Source organism: Acomys minous (genome assembly GCF_964271855.1).
Source record: "Acomys minous genome assembly, chromosome: 10".
NCBI lineage: Eukaryota > Metazoa > Chordata > Mammalia > Rodentia > Muridae > Acomys > Acomys minous.
The window spans coordinates 58349837-58371491 of record NC_140491.1 but is presented as its reverse complement, the minus strand read 5'-3'; the positions used below and the strand labels follow the sequence as shown (position 1 = coordinate 58371491).

The following is a 21655-nucleotide window of genomic DNA, read 5'->3' as shown; positions in this document are numbered from 1 at the left end:
AAACTACATTTCCACATAATAGGAACAAACATGGTGGGGAAAAAACTTGAGAAAGGGCCTCACTATGTAGTTCCAGCTGTCCTGGGACTTTGCATGTAGCCAAGGCTGGCCTTGAACTCACAGAGATCTGCCTGCCTCTGCCTCCTGAGAGCTAAGATTAAAAGCACACACCACTACACCTATCTTGGGGGGGGAAGGGAAGTATCATAACAGCAATAAAGACCTAAAATGCTTAGTCACAAATCTAACAAGAGACATAAAAATTTCTATCCTGAAATCAATAGACACATCAACGTTCATTAATTCAAAGAATCAAGAAATAGTTCCCTATGGGTTTCTTGGGATTTCACATATTTTAAGAGTGGAAAGCCTGGACACTGCCTGACGGAGCTATTTCTAGCTTTTCAAAGACTGTGCTACCGTGAACAGGTCTTAGAAAATAGCACCAGTGTCCTCTACAACAAAGAACACATATACTCACTTTGTAGTATAAAAATTTCATTTTCACTCAGCTCAAAAGTCCTCCCCTGTAATAAAGCCTAGTAAAGCTACTGACTGTCATTGCTATAGTGCGCCCTTTCTGTTTTCGGCAGGCAGGCATCGTGTCTCTCTTTGGCCAGCTAACTCACCTCATATCCCATAAGCAAAGTTTAATTCAAAATAGAGCTTCATACAAGCACAGCAACTAATACTATTAAACATCTAGATGGAAAGAACAAAGATGTTTTAGCTCACACTAAGTAAATATTACCTGTAAAAAGAAAGGGTAGCTGGGTAGTGGTGGCCCACACCTTTAATCCCAGCACTCGAAAGGCAGAGGCAGGCCGATAGCTGTGAGTTTGAGGGCAGCCTGGTCTGGAAAGGGAAAGGGAAAGGGAAAGGAAAAGGAAAAGGAAAAGGAAAAGGAAAAGGAGCTGGGGCCAGGCGTGGTAGTGCTCGTTTTTAATCTCAGCACTTGGGAAGCAGAGGCAGGCAGATCTCTGAGTTTAAAACCAGCCTGGTCTACAGAGCGAGTCCAGCCAGGACTATAAGAGAAACCCTGTCTCAAAAACAAACAAACAAACAAAAACTAAAATGAGCTGGGCATGGTAACAGAGGCCATTCATCCCAGCACTTAGGAGGCAGACGCAGTCAGATCTCTGAGAATTCCAGGCCTGCCAGGTTCAGGAAAGAGACCCCGTCCCAATAAATTAAAATCATGGTGAGAAAAGTACTACATATCACTAAAAGGTCAAAATTGAAAAGACTGTTAATATCCAATCTTGGTAAGAATGTAGAGCCACCAGAATCCTTAGCTGTTGACAGAGTGCTCACCCTGGAAAACAGTTTGGCTGATGACCCAGCAATATTCAAGTATTTTGTCAAGAGAAACTGAATACCTACAAAAATATCTATAAAATGATCTTAACATTCTTTTGTTCAAAATAGCCAAAAGTATGTCCAACAAAAGGCAAGTGACTAAACTGTCATATAGTCTTAGGATAAAAAAACAAAACAAAACAAAAAAAGCCTCATTACTGATACCTTAAAAAAATAAATCATTGATATAAAAATATCATATTTGAAGCAAATAGTCAGACACAGAAACAAAAGTTATGCATCATGATCCCATACCTATAATGCTCCACAAAAACAAACAACAACAATTGATAGCAAAAGAATCAATAATGGTTGGGAAGGAACTAAAGTGGAGGTGCAGAGTAATGTCCAAAATGAACTACAGACCTCACCAGTGAGGACTCATATGAGCTTTCTCAAGGAATGAATAAATTCTACATTTCCACAGAGGCAAAAGTATGGGCATCTATCAAAACAAGCACTTAAGATCTATGCAATCTATAATGTTTAAATGACCTTTTACATTTCTAAAATACTTTTATGTGTGTGAGTGTTTTTGCCTACATGTATGTATGTACATGTGCATGTCCTGCCTACTCTGGAGTTATTGACCCAGCATTTTAGAGATGTAGCTCTTACTTCAAGAGTACAAAACACTATTTTTTCTCTTTTTCAACAGAAAAAAAATGGTTTTGGAAATCTTTTTCAGTCATCCTATGATCTGTGGGAACTAAACAGTTAAACAACTACATAATCCAGTACTTCAAATGTTTCATACTAAGCAAAATCTTAGTATGATGAGATGGCTAAGAGGGTCGTGTGTAACAACCTGACATGAAAGTGAAGGAAACAACCAACTCCACAAAGTTGTCTGCTGACTTTCCACATTCTCACATCCACATCGTGCATGAGTGTATATGCATGCGCACACACACACATAGACAAAGTAAATAAAGCCATATAACAGGTTAATTTTTTAATCTATACATTGAAAATAAACCTTGTTTCCCTACCCAGATCTAGCCAATGGACAGAACATTCTCCACAGTTGAGTGGAGAGTAGGGTCTGACTTTCACATGAACTCTGGTGCCTCATATTTGACCATGTCCCCTGGAGGGGGAGACCTGGTGGCACTCAGAGGAAGGACAGCAGGTTACCAAGAAGAGACTTGATACCCTATGAGCATATACAGGGGGAGGAAATCCCCCTCAGGAACAGTCATAGGGGAGGGGAATAAGGGAAAAATGGGAGGGAGGGAAGAATGGGAGGATACAAGGGATGGGATAACCATTGAGATATAACAAGAATAAATTAATAAAAAATAAAAAATAAAACTTTGTTTGTAGAAAAACACAAAGTACCAGTCTTAAAATATTATCAATTATTTAAGATTAACCCATAAATATAATATAACCTACTATAACAACAGAAGCATCCAGATTAGTATTTTTTTACAAACCAGTAAAATTGTACATATATAAGTATCCAGGAAAAGAGATTGAAAAAGCTCCATCATGAAGAATTTTATTTCAAGTTATAATTATAACAACTTGGTCCTTGTTTATAGACAAAGCAGAGCAGAATAGAGGATATTTCCATAATAGTTCAAAGAGATGATACAATAAATGGAGCTAATCATGAAAGTTGTATCAGTAAACCTCAGGCTCCAGAACAAACTAAGCAGCAAACTAATCAGTCTATTAAAATATAATCATAAAAGTACTAACAATAAAAAGAATTCTAGAGAAAACGTCTGTAAACTTAATCATCTAGGCTGGAAAAAAAATGGCTCTGCAGTTAAGAGCACTGGCTGCTCTTTGAAAGGACTAGAGGAGTTTGATTCCCAGCACCCACATGGCAGCTCACAATTACCTGTTAACTCTAGTTTCAAGGACTCCCACGTCCTCTTCTGGCCTCTGTGCATGCAAGTTGTGCACAGACATACATGCAGGCAAAACAGCCATCTATACAAAATAATTTTGTAAAAACAATTTAAGCTAACTTATGATAAGCTCAAGGGATCCAGCAGCCATAAAAATCAAAACTCAAATAGGCAAAGGTAGTGATTATAAAAAAACATTTTGGCAACCTAAGCCTATGCAGAATATTTACAAGTGTAAATTATAACATTAAATATAAACCATTTGCCAGTTTTTCAGTGCACTATGTTGATAAAGGCTTAAGAAAAAAATTAGTACTTTAACACAATGTTGTTAGCAATACAGGCTTTATCACCTCTCTGATGGGTAATCTGTTAGCATCCAACACTGTAAATAAGAGTATCCTCTGACCTAGAAATTTTACTTGAATGGATATATTCTATACTACAGTGCCTATATTCACAACAGAAAAAGCTACGTAACTACGGGAGCAGAAGTGATTAAATACAGCCGTCCCCCTTATTTATGAGATACTAGTTACTATTGCCAGTGGAATCTGAAATTGAAATAGTACTTGATTCTGTATATACTATGCTTTTGATCAAGTTCATTTTATATATATAAACCAGGCAAGGAAAGACATTATAACTAATAACAGCTATATGAATATGGTCCTTTTTTATTCTCCAAGGGTTTGTGTTTGTTTTGTTGGGTTTTTGGGTTGTTTTGTTTCGTTTTGTTTTGTTTTTTTGGGTACTTTCACCGTTATGCTTATGAGAAGTGCCAAACCACCACTCTTGCACATAGGAGCCATTATTAAGTGAAATAAGGGTCATAGACTCTCCATCAACCAAGAGGTATATTTCCAGAGAAGATAGTAATAAACTCTGAATAAACTCATTTTTTTCCTACATGCATATACACTTATAAATTTTCACATTTTCATCAAGGGAAGTAACTTTACAGCTTTGCTAATCTCACTACTCTTTGAATATAAACTCACTTGAAATCACTAGTTTATCTCATAATGAAGGAGGTATCTAAGAAACAAACTGGGAGGTTGCACATAGAGCATAGATATACTGGACAAAAGAAATAATTTATATCCCTGGCTAAGGAGGGGGATGGCACAAAATTTTATCACCCTAATCAGATCAACATGTAATTTAGCTAATAACTAATGAGTTATTTCTAGAATCTTGACATCAAATAGTTAAATTCATGAAGTGAAACCGGAGATAAGAGAGGAATACTGTGCTTTGTATCTGTGGCATTCTTTGCATCTATTTATTTTGATTACTTGAGGTGTGGCAGTATTGCTGGTTTTTGTAATGCTAGAAATCAAACTCCTGCCTTGGTATCCTTTTTTAGTTTTTGGATTTCATGACAAGTTTTCTCTGTGCAGCCTTGACTGTCCGGGACTTGCTTTTGTAGACCAGGCTGGCCTCAGGCTCACAGTGATCCGCCTGCCTTTGCCTCCCTGACTGTTGAGATTAAAGGTTTGTGCCACCATGCCCTCCTCTGCCTTGGTATCCTTGAGGCAATTCTCTATTAACTGAGCCATGTCCCCAGGACCTCTGCAGATGCTTTGGTACAAAGTGAAAAGATTCGCACATATAAATGCTTTTCCATAGAGCTCTAAACAGATAACCAAAAACTTCTAACAGAGGTACAATCTGCAAGAGTCCAACATAGAAAAGCTAGTGAAAAGATATTTCTCTTATTATTTCAGTACTGTTTGAAAGTGCTGTAGAAAACTTGGGTCTCGTGTAGCTATTTCAACAGATATTGTAGTGGCTTCACTATCAAACAGGAGACCAGGGCTGGAGAGATGGCTTAGAGGTTAACGGCACTGACTGTTCCTCCAGAGGTCCTGAGTTCAATTCCCAGCAATCACTTTGTGGCTCACAACCATCTATAATGTGATCTGATGCCCTCTTCTGGCATGCAAGTGTACATGTGGGCAGAGCACTGTATACATAAGTACTTAAAACAAAAAACCCAAGACCATCAATTCAATGCCCAGGGATAAAAAGAGAGCAGACTACTGGGAAGTGGTTGTAATTTGGGGTACTCCATCCAGGAAGGATGAAGGAAGTAGAGTTCTCACAAGATGATGGTTCTAAAAGGCCAAGACTGGTTTCTGCCTCTTCCCGTGTTTGCCATCTCATCATGTAATTGTGGTCCTCTAGCACAGGCTCTTCACTGTGCTAAGACCTACCATAAGGTTTTTACCACAGCCAAGCCGATGGTGATGCCATGCCTTGAAATCTCCATAACTAGAAGCTAAATGAATCTCTTTTCTTTTGAAGCTAACTAAGTAAATCAGACTATACAACTCATAACATTTCATTATCAAGCTGAGTACCAACAACATCTAAAGGACTGTGCTCAACAACAAAGATGCCCTCTTCTCATTCCTGGCACGTGTACATACATATGTACACATCATCTTTCTTTTTTTCTTTTTTTGGAAGAACAATTTTGGTTTCATGATATAAGAGCAGCTTTGGATGGCAGAATATGAGCTAAAGTATGAATCCCAACCAACCTATCTCATACACTTTAGTCACTTTCACATTACCAATGTGTCTAGAGGTCAGTTTAGTCATCTTAACTTATGTTTGCACTTCTCTCAAATCAATTTCTAAGTTTGTTAGAACAAATGAACCATTCTTCCAAGAAAAATGGTCATCAAATAAAAGGTGCAGTTCTCAGTATCAATTACTACATTATAATGGAGAGACTGAGCACAATAGCAAACAGAAAAATTACAACTTACTAACTAAAGGATGTGAGAGTTAACTAAAAATGAATGTAAATAGCAAAGTTAAACACGGGTACTAAGGAGCCATAGCCCCTCTTCCAGTTTGTCTCACCATGTACTGAATGTTCCTCATCTTTGTCTTTATTCTCACTAATCCTCACAATGAGCCTCAAAACTACATTTGTACTCCAATATCACAACATAATGGTTTAAGTAACATATTCCTAAAATAACTATTTTTATTTTTTGTGTGAGTGCTCTATCTGCATGTACACCTGCTACATGCCAGAAGAGGGCATCAGATCCCAGTACAGACCGTTGTGAGCCACCATGTGGTTGCTGGGAATTGAACTCAGGACCTCTGGAAAAACAGACAGTGCCCTTAAACTGTTAATACATCTCTCCAGCTCCAAATAACTATTTTTTAAAGCCATACTTTTTACCATGGCCTGAAGAGGCTCCTAATTACCTGCTCTAAACCACCTCTGCACTCTGCCACAGTTTTCTTGTACTTAATAAACAGCTCATTCCTGCCTTGGGGCCTTTGCCCTAGGAATTCGTTAAAAATTTTTTTTCTTTGCAGCTCAAACCTCAAGTTATTCTTCCTATCATCAAGCAACCTTAAAAAGGATCCACATATTTCAGTTGTTCTCATTCCTTCAAGCTGCTACATTACTCATAACACCATCATTTTTAGCTCATTTTTAAAGTGTTTATTTTGTGTATTACTCCCATGAGGGAAGCATGGGTCTTCTTCACTGCCACGCCCTGGAAGGCTAAAACAGTGCTTAGTAAGGTAAAGTGTCCTAGGCAATCGATAACAGGGTTCAGCCAATGAACATATTCTTCAGTGCACTAAGAACTCTAGATACACTGAAATGATTTAACTATCAACGACCACATTCACTGTTCTTGTGTTCAATAAAAAGAATGAAGTTTCCAAATAAATACAATCAGTACAGAATGCCTGGATAGGCAATGTTCTCCTTTGTCTTCTAAACTTAATATGGTAACAGTCAAGATTTCAAGAAAATGCTGTCGTTTCCTGAGTCCCCTCAGTGTTCAAAGGGCAGCGCTATTCTCTTGCTTCCACACAGGTATAGAAGATGAAAAGTACTTTGGCCAATCATTACATTTCCAGTTTAATTTTTTTTTTTTTTTTTGAGACAGAGTTTCTCTGTGTTGTAGCCTTGACTGTCCTAGACGCACTTTGTAGACCAGGCTGGCCTCGAACTCACAGTGACCCGCCTGCCTCTGCCTCCCAAGTGCTGGGATTAAAGGCGTATGCCACCACACCCGGCTTCTAGTTTAAATTATTTAATACTTTAGTTTTTATACTTTAATTTCCCCTCAAAAAAATGTTAAGAAAAATGGAAAACTAAGGTAGTCTCCACCTTCTAAATTCTTTACTGTAGTAATTGTTTTTGAACAGTGCCTTTGAGCATGCCCATAATGAAATGTTACCCAGAAACATCGCTATTGGTTCCTTTTCCCCATTGTGAAAGAAGTTAATTGTTTAAAAAAAAAAGGGTGCTCTCAGGGTGATATTATTTTTCTAGAAAATGAAACCTCCTAAATTTTGCAATGTTGTGAAAGTTTCCTAGCAGGCAGTTATACCACTTAATTTTTTACTATAACTTACAAAAATTGGGGGTCTTACTGCTAGAAGACACTATTTCCCAAAGCAATAAGGTACTTAGTATGCAGTCTTGCTCTTTATGAAATTTGATTTTTACTTTCCAAAATAAAAAAGGTAATAAAACAATGTTCCCTTAAAAATTAGAACATACAATACCTTGGAAACTACAGACTTGTATATTGTCGATCTAAATCATATTACTTACAAAAACTAACGCTTCTAACCAATATATGAAACATCTGTCTCAAAACGTTTCATAATATCTCAGGATAAATCTACCACAATTTCAACCAGCCAAGTCCTGACCAGGAATCCACAGGTTTCCTCTTTTCTAAGGTCAACCATTTTGCCTTTTCTCTAAGAGTCAATTGCGATGTATTTAGAGGCTGAGAGATGCACATTGACATGTGACAATTTATTTTACCGCCCAACTGAGGCCCTGGCAAACTGCACCCACTGGAACACGATGCCCAGATCTCGTTTCTCTGGCTGGTGTAGGAGTCGCCACATTACGCCCAAATGAGCTGGGCGGTGCCAGAACTTCACCAAAAGTCTCTCCCTCCCAATTCTCCTGGAACCACGCCACTGGAGGCGCTCTCCCTTCACTGCAGTTGGGTCACAGTATAGACATTGGCAGCAAGGCCAGTTCCCCACCAGTAAGAGGAGGGGGAGGGGATTAGTGCAATGGGTTTCCCCCTCCCCCGACGCCTGGCAGGAAGGCAGGCCCTAGGAGAAACCGTGAAGTAGTCGACGAAAAGCCCGTTCTTTAAATAAAAGGATTAGGGGGCCACAGCCTTTCCATCCCCTTCTCCAAGCCAGCCCAGGCCAAGGAAACCATAGCCCTAGTTCCTCGATACACACCTAGCTGCTGAGAGCGGTGGTGCCTAACTTCGGGAGAGTGATGGAATGGGGACCAGAAGGAAGAGCGAGAGATTTGGCTGAGATGCACTTGCTCCCCGAAACACCGAACAGACAATGAAGGGCCCCCCCCCAGGCTTCCGCGGCCGCCCCACCCTTCTGCCCGCCTCCCGCCTGCGGGGGCGCCATCGCCCCGGCGCTCCCAGACAAAGCCCCTAGGGTCCGGAGCAGCCCTGCCCGCCCTCCCTCCCTCCCCGGGCCAAAGACACAAAAGAGGGAGGGGCGCGAGCGGCACTCACCTACTGAGCCCGAGCCCTTGCGCTTAGGCGCGGCCGGCGTGGAAGGGGGCGCGGCGGGCTCCGCCTGGGGGCTCGCGCCCGCAGGCGGTGAGGGCGGGGGCCGGGCCGGAGGCTCGTCGTCCTCGGGGAGTTTGGAGGGCAGGACTGCGGCAGCGGGCGGCAGGGACGGCGCGGGCGCCGCGGGGCTCCGTTCCCAGGACGGCTGCCGCTCAGGGGCGGCGGGGGGCGCGGCCGGCAGCGGCCCACGGGGCGCCGGGGGCACCGGATCACCCCCAAAGTCCAGCAGCGGCGCAGCAGCAGCAGCGGGCGGCACCGGAGCCGCGGACAGCCCGGCTGCCGGCTTCCTCTCCAGCACCTCCAGCTCCTCCAGGTCCTCGTCGTCCTCCTCCTCCTCCTCTTCCTCCTCTTCCTCGTCCTCCTCGTCCTCGGGCTCCCTCACGAACTGGTACTTGAAGGCCGGCGGAGGCCGTGGCGGGCTGTCCGCGGACGAGGAGACCAGAGGCGACTGGTCTAGGTCCTCCATGGCTGGCGGGTCGGCGATGATGCTGCAGCTGCTGCCGCCGCGGAGCCGCTTCTTCTCAGAGCCGCGGGCGGTTGTGGGGGTTGGGCAAGACGGACAGGGGCCCGGCAGGCCGAGCCGAGGAACCAGCAGGGGCGACGGCTCCCGGAACAATGAGACTCCTGCTCCTCCTGCCTCCGAGCTCGAGATGCGCCACCCGCCCTGTCCCCAGTTGCAGCCGCCGTCGTCGTCGTCGCCGCCGCCCAGACGAGCGATGCAGAGAGAGAGGCCAGCAGACTCTCCGCCCAGCTTGGCGTGACTCACCTTCCTGGCTGGGGAGGGCTGGCTGGCGCGGGAGACAGAAAGCCAATAGGCTGCGGGATGGTGAAGATGGACAACGGGCTTGTCCAACAGCAACAGAGGGTGGGCGGGGCCTGCCGCGCTTCCTCCCCTTGCTGGCGGCGTTCGGAGGGTGGGGCTTAGAGCTGGGACCCGCCCCCCACCTTGAGTAGATGCGGATCGGGGTGGGGACTTGGCCTTGCCTACAGCTGGATTTTAGTCTATGGTGCTGCGAAAAGGGGCGGGCTGCGGGCCTGAGGATTTGGAGAGTTTTCCAACCAGCCTGCGGAAGGGCGTTACCCCGGGGACCTAGGAGTGGAAAGTTTCCTCCCCGAAAAGGACTCAGTGAGGAAAGGTACTAACAAGACTGAATTAGGCCTTAGGATCTCTAAAATAAAAGACATATTTTCAGACAAACTCCCAACTCATAACTACCACCACCTCAAACGAGGACAAACAAAAAAAACCCTCCTCCCCATTTTTTTTTTGACAGTTTCACGTTCACTCCCTTTCTAAACTACAGATCTGGAATGAGATAGACAAAAGGGCTGTGCTAGGTTATCTGTAGCCCTGGGGCTCATTGCTAGAACCCTCTTCTTCCAAAGAGGGCTTTTGGCCTTGCCTTCTGGTGGATTCTAAAGTGCAAGGAGAATGAGTCACCAGAAAGGGAGAGGGGGGAAGGGACGCTGAAACAGATGCCTTGGAAGGCAAAATGGTTCACTTCTTTTCAGTCACCTTAGGCCAATGAATCAACACTTGGGATGATTCAGGCTTCCTGGGAGTGAGGAAGCCCGACACTCACTGGTTTGAAATGCTGGAACAGTGTATCTCCTGATGTACTTTTTTCCAAAGCTGCACTTTTAAAGAAAATGGTTAGAGACCATAGAAGAATTTACACCCAGAGTTTCAGAGAGTCCTTTTATCTTTCTGATACACCTTAAAAAAAAAAATCCTGGTGTATGCCTACTCTGGAGGCCTGGAGAGAGGACTGCCTGTGTTCCAAATGTTCAGTCTGCATGTGCACCGTCCAGCACTTTAATGACTGGCTGCTTGTGGCTACTGACACTGAAGTGCCTAAAAGGAGATAATAAAATACACACTGCATCCCCAAGAATTTGGTTTTATGTTGACACTGACAGTATTTTGGATATATGGGGATGAGTAAAATATATTATCAAGTTCACTTGTGTTCTTTTTGAAGCAGCTTGTTGAAACTTTTAAATGCAATATTCTAATGATTAAGAGACTTGACTGCCATGGGAGAAATTGTTGGTTCTTTAAGCAATTTCTTCTTCCCAACAAATTAATATTACCCTAGATTTAAGTAATTGAAAAGACTGTGAAGCCGGGCGTGGTGGCACATTCCTTTAATCCCACCACTCGGGAGGCAGAAGTAGGCGGATTGCTGTGAGTTCGAGGCCAGCCTGGTCTACAAAGCGAGTCCAGGACAGCCAAGGCTACACAGAGAAACCCTGTCTCAAAAAAACAAAAACAAAAACAAAAAAGAAAGAAAGAAAAGAAAAGTGGGGGGGGGGGGAGCTGGGAGGGTTGCTGGAGGAATGGCCCAGCAATATCTTTCACAGAAGCTGAGTTCTGTTCCCAGAACCCAAGCAGCTCATAGTCACTGTGACCTCAGCCGCAGGGGTTGCTTCGCCCTCTAATGGCCTCCTCCCTGGAACCCAAACATGTGGCGGGTAAGATGGGTGAGTGTGAGCACCCACGTGGTGACTCCCACCTGTCCACAACTCCAATTCCAGCAGATACAAAACCCCTCTTATGACTTCCTCAGGAGCGAGGCGCCTGCATGGTGCACGCACGTACACACAGCATAATCATACGCGTTCTGCTAGTATTCACTCTGGAAGGCAAGAGAGAGACATGGAAAGAGACACCTCGTTATCCCAGCCATAGTGCTATTCTCTCAAAAATGTGAGTTCATCCCAGAGGGTACAGTCATGAAAACTAATGAATCGCTGTAGTCCTAAACCACTGGCTTTTTAGGTGATTCATTACACAGCAGAAGTTAATTGAAATGCTATCCAGTTTGGGCTTGCATTTTATGTCTTATTGGTTTGTACAAGAATATATGTTGGGTATGTACTCTATTAAAGCACCAAACAAAGCAGATACAGTGTTTTTATACATTTCCAGGTAAAGAAATGGTCAGTACTCAAAAATAGGCTACTCCGGTTCTGTAATATTAAATGCCTTTGCAAAACACTTCATTGGTAACCTCATATGGAACATGCTAAGTTTGCCTTCTATCATGGGTGCCCCTTGAAAAGTTAAAGGGCCAGAGATGGGCACATTCTTGTCCACATATTGGAAGATCTGAAGCTCAGAGTGGGTTCTCCCACACTGGGAGCAATATGAAAGATGATTCCAGACAAACCTGTTTCAAGACCTTTCTGCCACAGCTCTTTCACCTACTGAAAAGGACTTGCCTTTTTTTAAGCACACTGCTGAGTTACATTCATTTTTTTTTTCCTATTGGAAAAAAAAAAGCCACTGAAACATATTTTGGCTTAACTGGAAGTTTTAACAACTTCCTGCATGATCTGACCTAACAGTTTGTTGGTTTTAGGTTCCATATACAAAGCGTTTTATGAAATGTGGTTTTGTAATCCTGGTTAATTAATGTCTTGACTCAAACTACATTCATTCACTAGTACGAGTAAAAACAGAAATGAGACCAATTTCTTCAGCTATGTTAGTAACCCACTGACAACTATCTTGGGCCTAAAATAAAATTTTAAGTCATGAAAAGGAATCCCAGGAAATGGAACCAACTTAACACATCTGTGAACAGATGAATGGAGAAGACAGAAGCTACAATGTATGAGGTAGGTGGGTACTTTGCCACCTTCCCTGTGACAATTCACCTGGGCTAATGTTGTATGTGATAACTAGGAACACTGATGGAGCTCATAAAAGAGTTGAATTGCCAGAAATGCAGCTACTGTCCCATGGCCCTGATACCCATTTTGAACAAACTAGATGCTGATATTGTCTGTCTTCAACAGGCCCCATGGTCCAGGGATGTACTAGCAGTAGCCCTGGCTGTTGCTGAGAGCTGGAACTCCTGTTTCGGTGTCAGCAGCAGCTGTAAGGACAGCCCTGCTCCAGTGCCTGCTGAAGGCCTGCGTGGTCTATTTGCCACCCAGAACAGGGAAGTCAATTGCTCTGGAAACAAATGAGTTTTCCAAAGAGGATCCCCCAGCTCTAGATAATGCAGGCCAGGCCCTTGTTACACAGTGGAAAATCTACACGTGGTAAGGGAAGAAGACCTCCACCCTAATTGATATGTACTGCCCTCATGTGCATCCTGGGAAACCTAAGCAACTGACCTGTAAGGCATGTTTCTATATGTAGATCTGAGCAGAAGCCTTCTTGGTGGCTGGACATCATGTGACCATCTGGGGGACCTGCATACAACCCAACATCCCATTGACTACACTGAGGTAGGCAACTTGGAATTTTTTGAAGGGAACCAGCACAGAACTAGATAGATGGCTTGCTCAGTATCCTGGGGTACCAGGCTGATTCCCATATAGGGCCCTTCATCAATGATTACCACTGCTCCTGCCAAAACAGAAAAAGAGCCTTCAACTGCTATTTGGTGCTCTACAGTAAAAGGCATCGCAACTACAACTCCAGGCTTGAATATGTGCTCAGGCATAGGTCCTGGTGATAGATACCTTCTAGCCCATCATTCTGCCTCCAGAAGTGATGGGTTCTGAGTACTGCCTGGTAGAAGCCATCTTGAACATGTCCTGAGTGCCTGCGAAATACTGGCCAGAACTGTGCAGTCATTTCCTCCCTGCGTTTCTCTCCTAGTTCTTCTTGAACAAGAACTTGTGATGGGGTAGCTGGTTCTGCAGTCCAGTAAGCAAACCCAGGTACAGAAGCAGGAAAACAAAGCCCGCCGGGTTTAACCAGACCTGGGGAAAGTCAGGCTGTCTCCACAAGAAGCCGGAAAAACCTGAGGAGCAGCTTCCAGCGTTCTCCAAACTTCTGATGTCATAACTCCAAAGATTCCAGAAGAGGATGCAGTGGCCACAGTAGTAAGAGAAGAGGCTAGTTTTTCAAAGGCTAAAGATGAGAAGGAAATACAGACCATATTCTTGAAGACTATGTTAGGCAGGGTCTCACCCATGCCCCTCTGGGAGGCCACAGGGAGCCATTCATGCACTTTGTGGAAAACCACAAGATCTATCCTTGGCCATCAAGATTCTGCCTGCTTCTTAGGCTGTTGGGTCTGTGAGCCCCTCCCAGGGATGCCTCCTCGGATCCAGCTCCTCCTGAGGCAGGCTCAGCTAAACCAGTTGAGACCCAAGGAGATGAGGCCTGGTCACCTCTGCACAGGTCTGATGCCAACTTCATACCTCAGTTTTTCATCCTTCCTTCTCCCCAGTCTTCCTTTTTCCCCTCACTTTTTTTTCTTCCTTTTCTTGCCACTCTTTCTTTTCCCCTAAGGCCTTCCTCCCTCTTTTCCACACCTTTCTTTCATCCTCTTCACACATACAAGAACAGGCTGAGAAGGAAACTGTCATTTAAAAAACTTTCTGGGAAATGAATTTATTTATAAACTAAATCTGTCTTTGTTTCAGTGTAAAAAGAAAAAAAGTAGCATATATACACAATGGAATTTTATGTAACTGTAAAGAAAAAAAATGAAATTAGGACATTTGCAGAGAAATGGGTGGAACTGGACATCATTAAGTGAAATAAGCCAGACTCAGAAAGACAAAGACTGCCTGTTTTCTCTCAAACGAGAAACCTAAATTGTGCTGGGGACATTTTTATCTGCGTGTGTTTGCTGGTCACAGAAGTACAAAGGAGATTATGAGAGGGGAGGAAGAAATTTAAGGTGGGGAAAAGCAGTGGCAGTAGAATAAACATAGCAGGACTAGAGAAGGGGGCTAAATAGGGAAGGACGGCAGCCAGCTTAGCATGGGGCAGGAGGTACGGGGAACACATGAGAACATAGTGTTATGACACATGCATATGAAGACGCCATGGTAAAACCTAGTACTAAAGAAAAGGAAGGGAAGGAGAAAAGAAGAAAGGACTTACCTTTTTAGCTTTAATTTTCATGGCCACCTCCTCTGCATTATTGCATTTCCTTGGGCAATTTCAATATGCATCGTTTCTCTTATGAACTGTATTTCAATCTAGCAAAAGGTTATGTTGGAGCCTGTAAAAAAAAATAATAATAATTTTGATCTAGCAGTACAAATCCAAACTAAAATACCCGTAGAGAGACATAAAAATGTGTCTTCATAAGAAACAGTGAAAGCTGAGTGTATGGAGGTTTTGGTTTCTCAGTTATGTTGTGTAAACATGTTTTCATTTTAATCCCAGGTGTGGGATATGGGATTGTCCACAGCAGCAGACTGTTTGTCTCCTGTGGCTCTGAGAAGTGGCCTTTGCCAGCCGCAGGTGGTTTAATTCTGAGGACTCTGGAGAGGGGATAAATGCCAGGGGGGGGGGCATCCCCCTGGTTGCTGTTGATGCAGTGTGACAGAAGGTGGAGATATCCTGAAACAAACATTGGTATTGCCCCCAAGGAACTATGACCCTAACCAGCAGGAAGTAGCCAGAAAGAACCATGCCCCTCCCCCCCTCACCTTCTTTATCTCCTACCCAGTGATGGGGTGTTGGGAGGGATTAGGGTAAAGAAGGGAGAAAGATCTATAAGAAACCAAAACAAAAATAGATTTTAAAAATACGCAAACAACTCGGGAGGCAGAGGCAGGTGGATCACTGTGAGTTCGAGGCCAGCCTGGTCTACAGAACAAGTCCAGGACAGCCAAGGCAACACAGAGAAACCCTGTCTCGAAAACAAAACAAAACAAAACAAAACAAAAAACCAAAAAACAAACAAACAAACAAAAATACGCCAACAGCTGGGTGTGGCAGTAAGCACCTGGAGCACTAGACAGGAGAGGCTGAGGCAGGAAGGTAAAAAGCTCCAGGATTAGACTCAGAAAACTAAGCAAAACAGAGGAAGTAGGAAGGAAGAATTAGGGAAGGTGAAGGAGTAAAGAATCCACAAAATATATAACTCAAGCACCCAGCCCTCACTGCCTGATGACGATCCCTGATGTCAGAGGTTGTTTTATCCTCCTCAGGAGACAGAACCAAATTCTCACTATCTTTAGAATAAGCATTCTTTCATTCAGCAAAGTACTGGGTAGGCAAGTATGGTGTTGAACACTTGTAATTGCAGCAGTTGGAAGGTAGAGGCAGGAATTCAAGGTCAGCCTTGACTATATAGTGAGTTAGAGGCCAACCTGGGCTATCTTAATACCGCACCACCAAAAGTGATTTATCATCTAGACTCTGTTCTATAACAAACCAATATATCCTTTCTGAATGTTAAGGAACACATAGTTTACAGTGTGTGTGTGTGTGTGTGTGTGTGTGTGTGTGTGTACAACAGGATCTCGAGAGCAGTACATAACATATTTGATCTTTTAGGATAGAGAAGGAAAGGCAGACATTTAGAGAGCGAATGCTAGCTACAATGGCAGGAGTCATACAGCAAAACTTCAAGGCATACTAAGATGGCTAGCTAGTGGGAGGGAGAGAGGTGATTGAAGATAAACTAGGAAACCATTTATATGTCAAAGAAGGGGTTCAAATGCCATAATACAAAATGGAAGAATTATCTTTAAAGAGTTAGCAAAGGTCTTTAAGCAATGTGGTAAAAAGACCTGATTGGTAATTTACAGAAATAATATTGATAAAGGATGGATTGTGGGTGCTAGAGTAAGGAAGAGAATATTAAAGATGCAACTGTAATATTTTAAATAAGTCCTCAATAGCTTTATTTAGATGCCATGGTTTACATAGAAGATAATTACCATTTATACTCCAGGCAAAAGCTAATGAGACCCTAACCCAATAACACAGGAAATGGGAGGAGATATATCTGAAAAGTATTAAGAGGATGAATTCACAGAATTTGGTGACTAATAGAGTGGAGGCCTGAAAGAAAAGATGACTAAGGTTTATGCTTGGGTGACCAGTAAGTTGCTGCTGCCTTTACCCAAGAAAAGTCAGGCAAGGTACAGTGTAGCTGAGTCATACCGGAGGGAATACAATGATCTATGCTTTAAAAACACTCAAGCTGACTATGAAAAAATGGTTTAAAAATAATCAGAAAGCTCTCTCTCTCGCTCTCTCTCTCGCTCTCTCTCCCTCTCTCCCTCCCTCCCTCCCTCCCTCCCTCCCTCCTCCTCTTACTCTACTCTCTCTTCTTACTCTTCCTGTCTCTGTCTCTTTCTCTCTGGGGCACCCCTCCCCCTTTTCCTTTCCTCCCCATGCTCATTTAATAAACCTCATTAAAAAAAAAAATCAGAAAGCAAGCTGAGAGATGGCTCGGTGTGGAAGAATGCTTGCTATGCAGTGCAAAGATCTTAGTTAGAACCTCAGCGCCCAAGAACAAAGCTGCATGTGGCTTGTGACCTCAGCACTGCATAGGGTTGAGTGTTGGAGACAGGAATGCTGGGACTTGCTGACCTCTAGCCTAGTCAGAAACAATCCTATCTCAAGGGAATAAGGCAGGATGTGATAGAGGAAGACACCTGACACCCTCCTTTGGGCTCTGGATATGTGCGCGCGCACACACACATACACACAGACACACACACACACACACACACACACACACACACACACACACGAAGAGAAGGAAGGAAGGAAGGAAGGAAGGAAGGAAGGAAGGATGGACCAGAAATCATTATAAAAATAGATCAGACTTAATATAAAAGTTTTCTTAATTAGGGTTGCATTGCTGTGAAGAGACACCATGACCGTGGCAACTCTTATAAAGGAAAGCATTTAATTGGACCTGGCTTACAGTTTCAGAGGTTGAGTCCATTATCATCATGGCGGGAAGCATGACAGCACACAGGCAGACATGGTGCTGGAGAAGGAGCTGAGAGTTCTACATCTTGATCTGCAGGCAGCAGAAGGAGACTGTGTGCCACAATGGGCATAGCTTGAGCACAGGGGACCTCAAAGCCTCTTCCCCCAAGTGACACACCTCCTCCAACAAGCTCACACCATCTAATAGTGCCACTTCCTATGACCAAGCCTCCAGACACATGAGTCTATGAGGGCCACTCCTAGTCAGACTACAACAGGAGGGTTACCCTGGGAAGCAGGCACTTAAGCCACATTTATTAGGTTTCATGAATGAACATTTGAAAGCAAATATTGGGTTAGGGAAAGGATGGTTATTTAGGTTGGTAGATATTTTCTTCTACCTATAGGAGAAATAGACAAGAATGGGTCTTTCAAAAATGTCAACATGTACTACCTCGGTAGGTATGTATGTTTACTTGGTTGGCTTTGTTTTTTCAAAACAGGGTTTCTGTGTAGCCTTGGCTGTCCTGGACTCACTTTGTAGGCCAGGCTGGCCTTGAACTCACAGATATCCAGGTGCCTCTGCCTCCCTGAGTGCTGGGATTACAGGTGTGTGCCACCACACCCGGCAGGATGTACTCTTACAGTGTTGCTTCAATCTTTACTTTTCTGAGCAAATCAAAACAAACAAAAACAAAAGCTTCTCTCCCCACGGGTCCAGTACTTAGTTAAAAAATAGTCTATCCACCTTAAACATAAAACTCAGAACTAAAAAACTCATTATGTTTAGCACTAAGTAATCTACAGCATAAGGGCAGCAGCAACAACACAAGCCTACAGATGACCCCACAGAAAGCTGGCAGCTCCACCCTCTTAGCCAACAAGAGGTAGAATGGACCTACTAGATTCTTGCTTCTTTCTATAAGTATCCACTACGGAATATGCTAGCAAAATGGCTGAAAGGCCCAGGGGTGAAGCTCAGCACTAGAACGCTTGCCTAGCATACTGGTTAGGTCAGCTTGGAAGAAGGAACCTCAGTTCAGGAATTGCTTTCATCACACTGGTCCATGAGCGTGGGGGGGGGGGGGGGAGCATTTTCGTGGTGGCTAAACGATGTGGAGGGCACATGCCACTGTGGCCTGCCACCCCTGGGCAGGTGATCCTAGGCTATGTATAAGCCAGTAAGCAGCCTTCTTGGTCTCTGCTTTAGTTCCTGCCGGCTTGAGATCCTGCCCTGACTTCCCTTAGTGATGGACTCTGATTGGAATGTGTAAGTCAAAAACCCCTTTTTGTTCCTCAAGCTGATTTTGACCAGTGTTTCATCATGGCAACAGAAAAACAAACTAGGATTGTGGGCTGTTACTGGGGAGAATCTGACCACATTGTATTTGGGAGGAGTTTGGATGCCTTTGGAACTTTGGACTAGAAAAGTGGTTGGATGCTAGAAGCAGAGCTTCAAGCCATTCTGGTAGGAGCCTGGAAGGCAGGAGTGCTGAGAGCAATGCAGGCTGCAGGAACCCAGTTCAAAGGTTTCAGAGAGGAGCAAGGACTTCCACAGAAATGAGGCTAGAAGCCATTCCTATGAAAAATTGGCAAAGAATCTGCCTGCCTTCTGCCTGTGTCTTAAGAATTTGCTTGAGGCTAAATTAAAAAGTGATGGATTAATTTTCCAGCAAAGGAAATGTCAAGAGAACATAATGTTAAGTCTGGAGTATAGTTGTTATTAATAACTATTAGGCAGATCTATAATGAAAAAGAGCAAATGGGATAGAAAACATACAAAATATACAGTTTGGAGAAAAAAAAAAGAGCACCAGGAAGCTGATGTTACTTACAGCTAAAATATGTGCCAAAAGGAAGACTGTAGTTGTTAAAAAAAAAAAAAAAAAAAAAAAAAGATAAGTATCAAGCAGCTAAGGAGAGGCCTTCTACTCTGAACTGGAACAAAGGCAAAGGTGTTCAAGGGCAAGACCCTACCTACCCAGCCAAGAGAGCCTGGGGAGAGCACCTAGGGACCAACAACAAACAAAACAAAAGACGGAAGCTGCTGTCCATGAGATCCTAGGGGAGAAAGTCCTTCCCCAGCTATAAGCTGCACTTGGCAGTGTCATCCATGTGGTCCTGCATTTGGACTCATGAAAAGATGCAAGAGTGAGGGTTGTGGATTCTTCCTCCACAATTTCAGAAAGCCATTGGTGCCAAGCACTCCCGGAGTCACTATGAAAACACGGCCCTGAGAGCCATTTATAAAGCTGTGAAAAGGAAGCTTGTGTTGTGGTGAAAACCCCAAGATCTTGGAGATGCCAGAACCGTAAGACATCTGCCAAGGGAGTAAAACCAGCCCAAGGGAATGATGTAAGTTACAGGCAGGAGATCTGATTGGGCAGGGGCCATCTAAGCCCTCGGATGCTGCAGGAAATGAGTTGGCCCTGCTGGGTTTCAATCTTGCTTTGGCCCAGGATTTCCTCCCTATATTCTGGTTCCTCTCTTTGGAATGGGAATGTATACTCTGTGCTGCTGTGTTTGGAAGAAGTTGGCTTGATTTTTATTTTACAGGAGGTTAAAGTTAAGAGATTGCCTTGAGTCCCAGAAGAGACTTTAAACTTTTAAACAGTGTTGAAACTGTGAAAGACAGGGGACTTTTAAATTTGAATGAAATGCATTTTTCATGAGGATATGGAGGTCATGGAGTGGAATGTGTTGGATTTTTTTGGTTTGGTTTGGCTTGGTTTGGTTTTGGTTTTTCGAGACAGGGTTTCTCTGTGTAGCCTTGACTATCCTAGACTTGCTTCATAGACTAGGCTGGCCTCGAACTCACATTGATCTGCCTGCCTCTGCCTCCTGAGTGCTGAGATTAAAGGAGTGCGCCACCACACCCTGTCAAATGTGGTGTCTTTAATGAGAATGTCCCCCATAGGCTCAAGCATTTGAACATTGCTCCACAGCTGTCAGCACTGTTTGCGGGAGTTGTGAGGAGGAGGTGCAGCCTTGCTGGGGGAAGCACTTTACTGGGGCAGGACATTGCACATTGATGGTTTCACAGATTTCTAGTCTCTGACTTTGCTACATATTTGAGGTTGAAGATGTGCTGCCTTAGATCCTGCTCCAGCTGCCTGTTGCATCTCCTCTGCCATTATGGGCTCACCCTCTGGAACTATAAGCCCCCCCCCAAAAAAAGCCTTTTCTTCTACAAGTTGCCTTTGGTTGTGGTGCTTTATCACAAAAACAGAAAAGTAACTACTATAGCAGACCTGGGTTCCAGCCCCAGTACCCCTTACACATAAAAAGAAATGGCTGATAGAAAAGCTCCCTTAGATTTAAAAACTAAACAAATGATACATAATGTTTTAGTATAATTTTTTAAAGGGGCATTCACATGTTGATAGAAACTAACAGATGTCTAACTGAACTTAACGCCCACTCAACAGGAGGAAAAATGTATAATGAATTATTTATTCTGTATATATTAATTAATACAGGAAAATATTATGGCAGAAGTCTTCTTTAACTAGCTAGTTCCCCATAGACATAGAGAGACTATGATTTATTATTAAGCTATAGGCACTATGCTGGGCAGATTCTGAGCTGTTTCAATCCTAGTACCTTTACGACCATCTATAATGTGATCTGATGCCCTCTTCTGGCCTGCATGTGTACAAATGTATTCATAATAAATAAATAAATCTTAAAAAAAAAAAAAGAAAGAAAGAAAAGCCCCTCATGAAGGCCAATCAATCAATTGCCGATCTGATGACTCCCAGGCAGCTTCTGCTCAGTCTGTTTTCATAGTGCACTTCCCTTGACCTCGTGATCCTAGTCTATCCAGTTCAATAGCTGAACTCCTTCTTTCTTCTCTGCTGCTACACCTCCTCATCTCTCTCTCTCCCTGCCTCATCATCACCTCCCAACCCCAAGCTTGGGAAATTAAACCCCCGCCTACCTCTCTTCTGTCCAGTCTCCGGCTCCAGAATCTTTATTCACCAATCAGGGATAATTGGGGAACGTTCCTTATATCACATGGACATGGGAGATGGTTCAGCATTCATAACAATGCCAGTGGCAGGGCAGTAACCAGATCTCTGGGCACTGAAACCAGCATCTGAAAACACAGTTCACAAGACCCTCTTCCAACAAAAACATGCCTGATACCAGAAATTTAG

General features: G+C 43.5%; 1 protein-coding gene and 1 long non-coding RNA gene across 11 annotated transcripts in view; both read right to left on the bottom strand.

Moving 5' to 3' along the window:
- Positions 1-9447, bottom strand: part of RTN4 (reticulon 4) — a 57314-nt gene extending 47867 nt beyond the window's left edge. For all 4 annotated transcript variants that reach the window (XM_084797496.1, XM_084797497.1, XM_084797498.1 and 1 more), the window contains exon 1: positions 8783-9447. In XM_084797496.1, coding sequence (XP_084653622.1) covers positions 8783-9305 — 523 coding nt within the window. In that variant the 5' untranslated portion in view covers positions 9306-9447. The remainder of the gene's footprint in view (positions 1-8782) is intronic.
- A 124-nt stretch (positions 9448-9571) lies between these two features.
- Positions 9572-21655, bottom strand: part of LOC311606291 — a 66497-nt gene continuing 54413 nt past the window's right edge. For 4 of the 7 annotated variants that reach the window (XR_014782287.1, XR_014782288.1, XR_014782289.1 and 1 more), the window contains 2 exons: positions 14697-14817; positions 11153-11478 (listed from right to left, as the gene is read on the bottom strand). This is a non-coding gene — a long non-coding RNA (uncharacterized lncRNA). Of the gene's footprint in view, positions 9656-11152; positions 11479-14696; positions 14818-21435; positions 21595-21655 lie in introns of those variants that run through there. The other 3 variants (XR_014782291.1, XR_014782293.1, XR_014782290.1) reach the window with 2 other exon arrangements.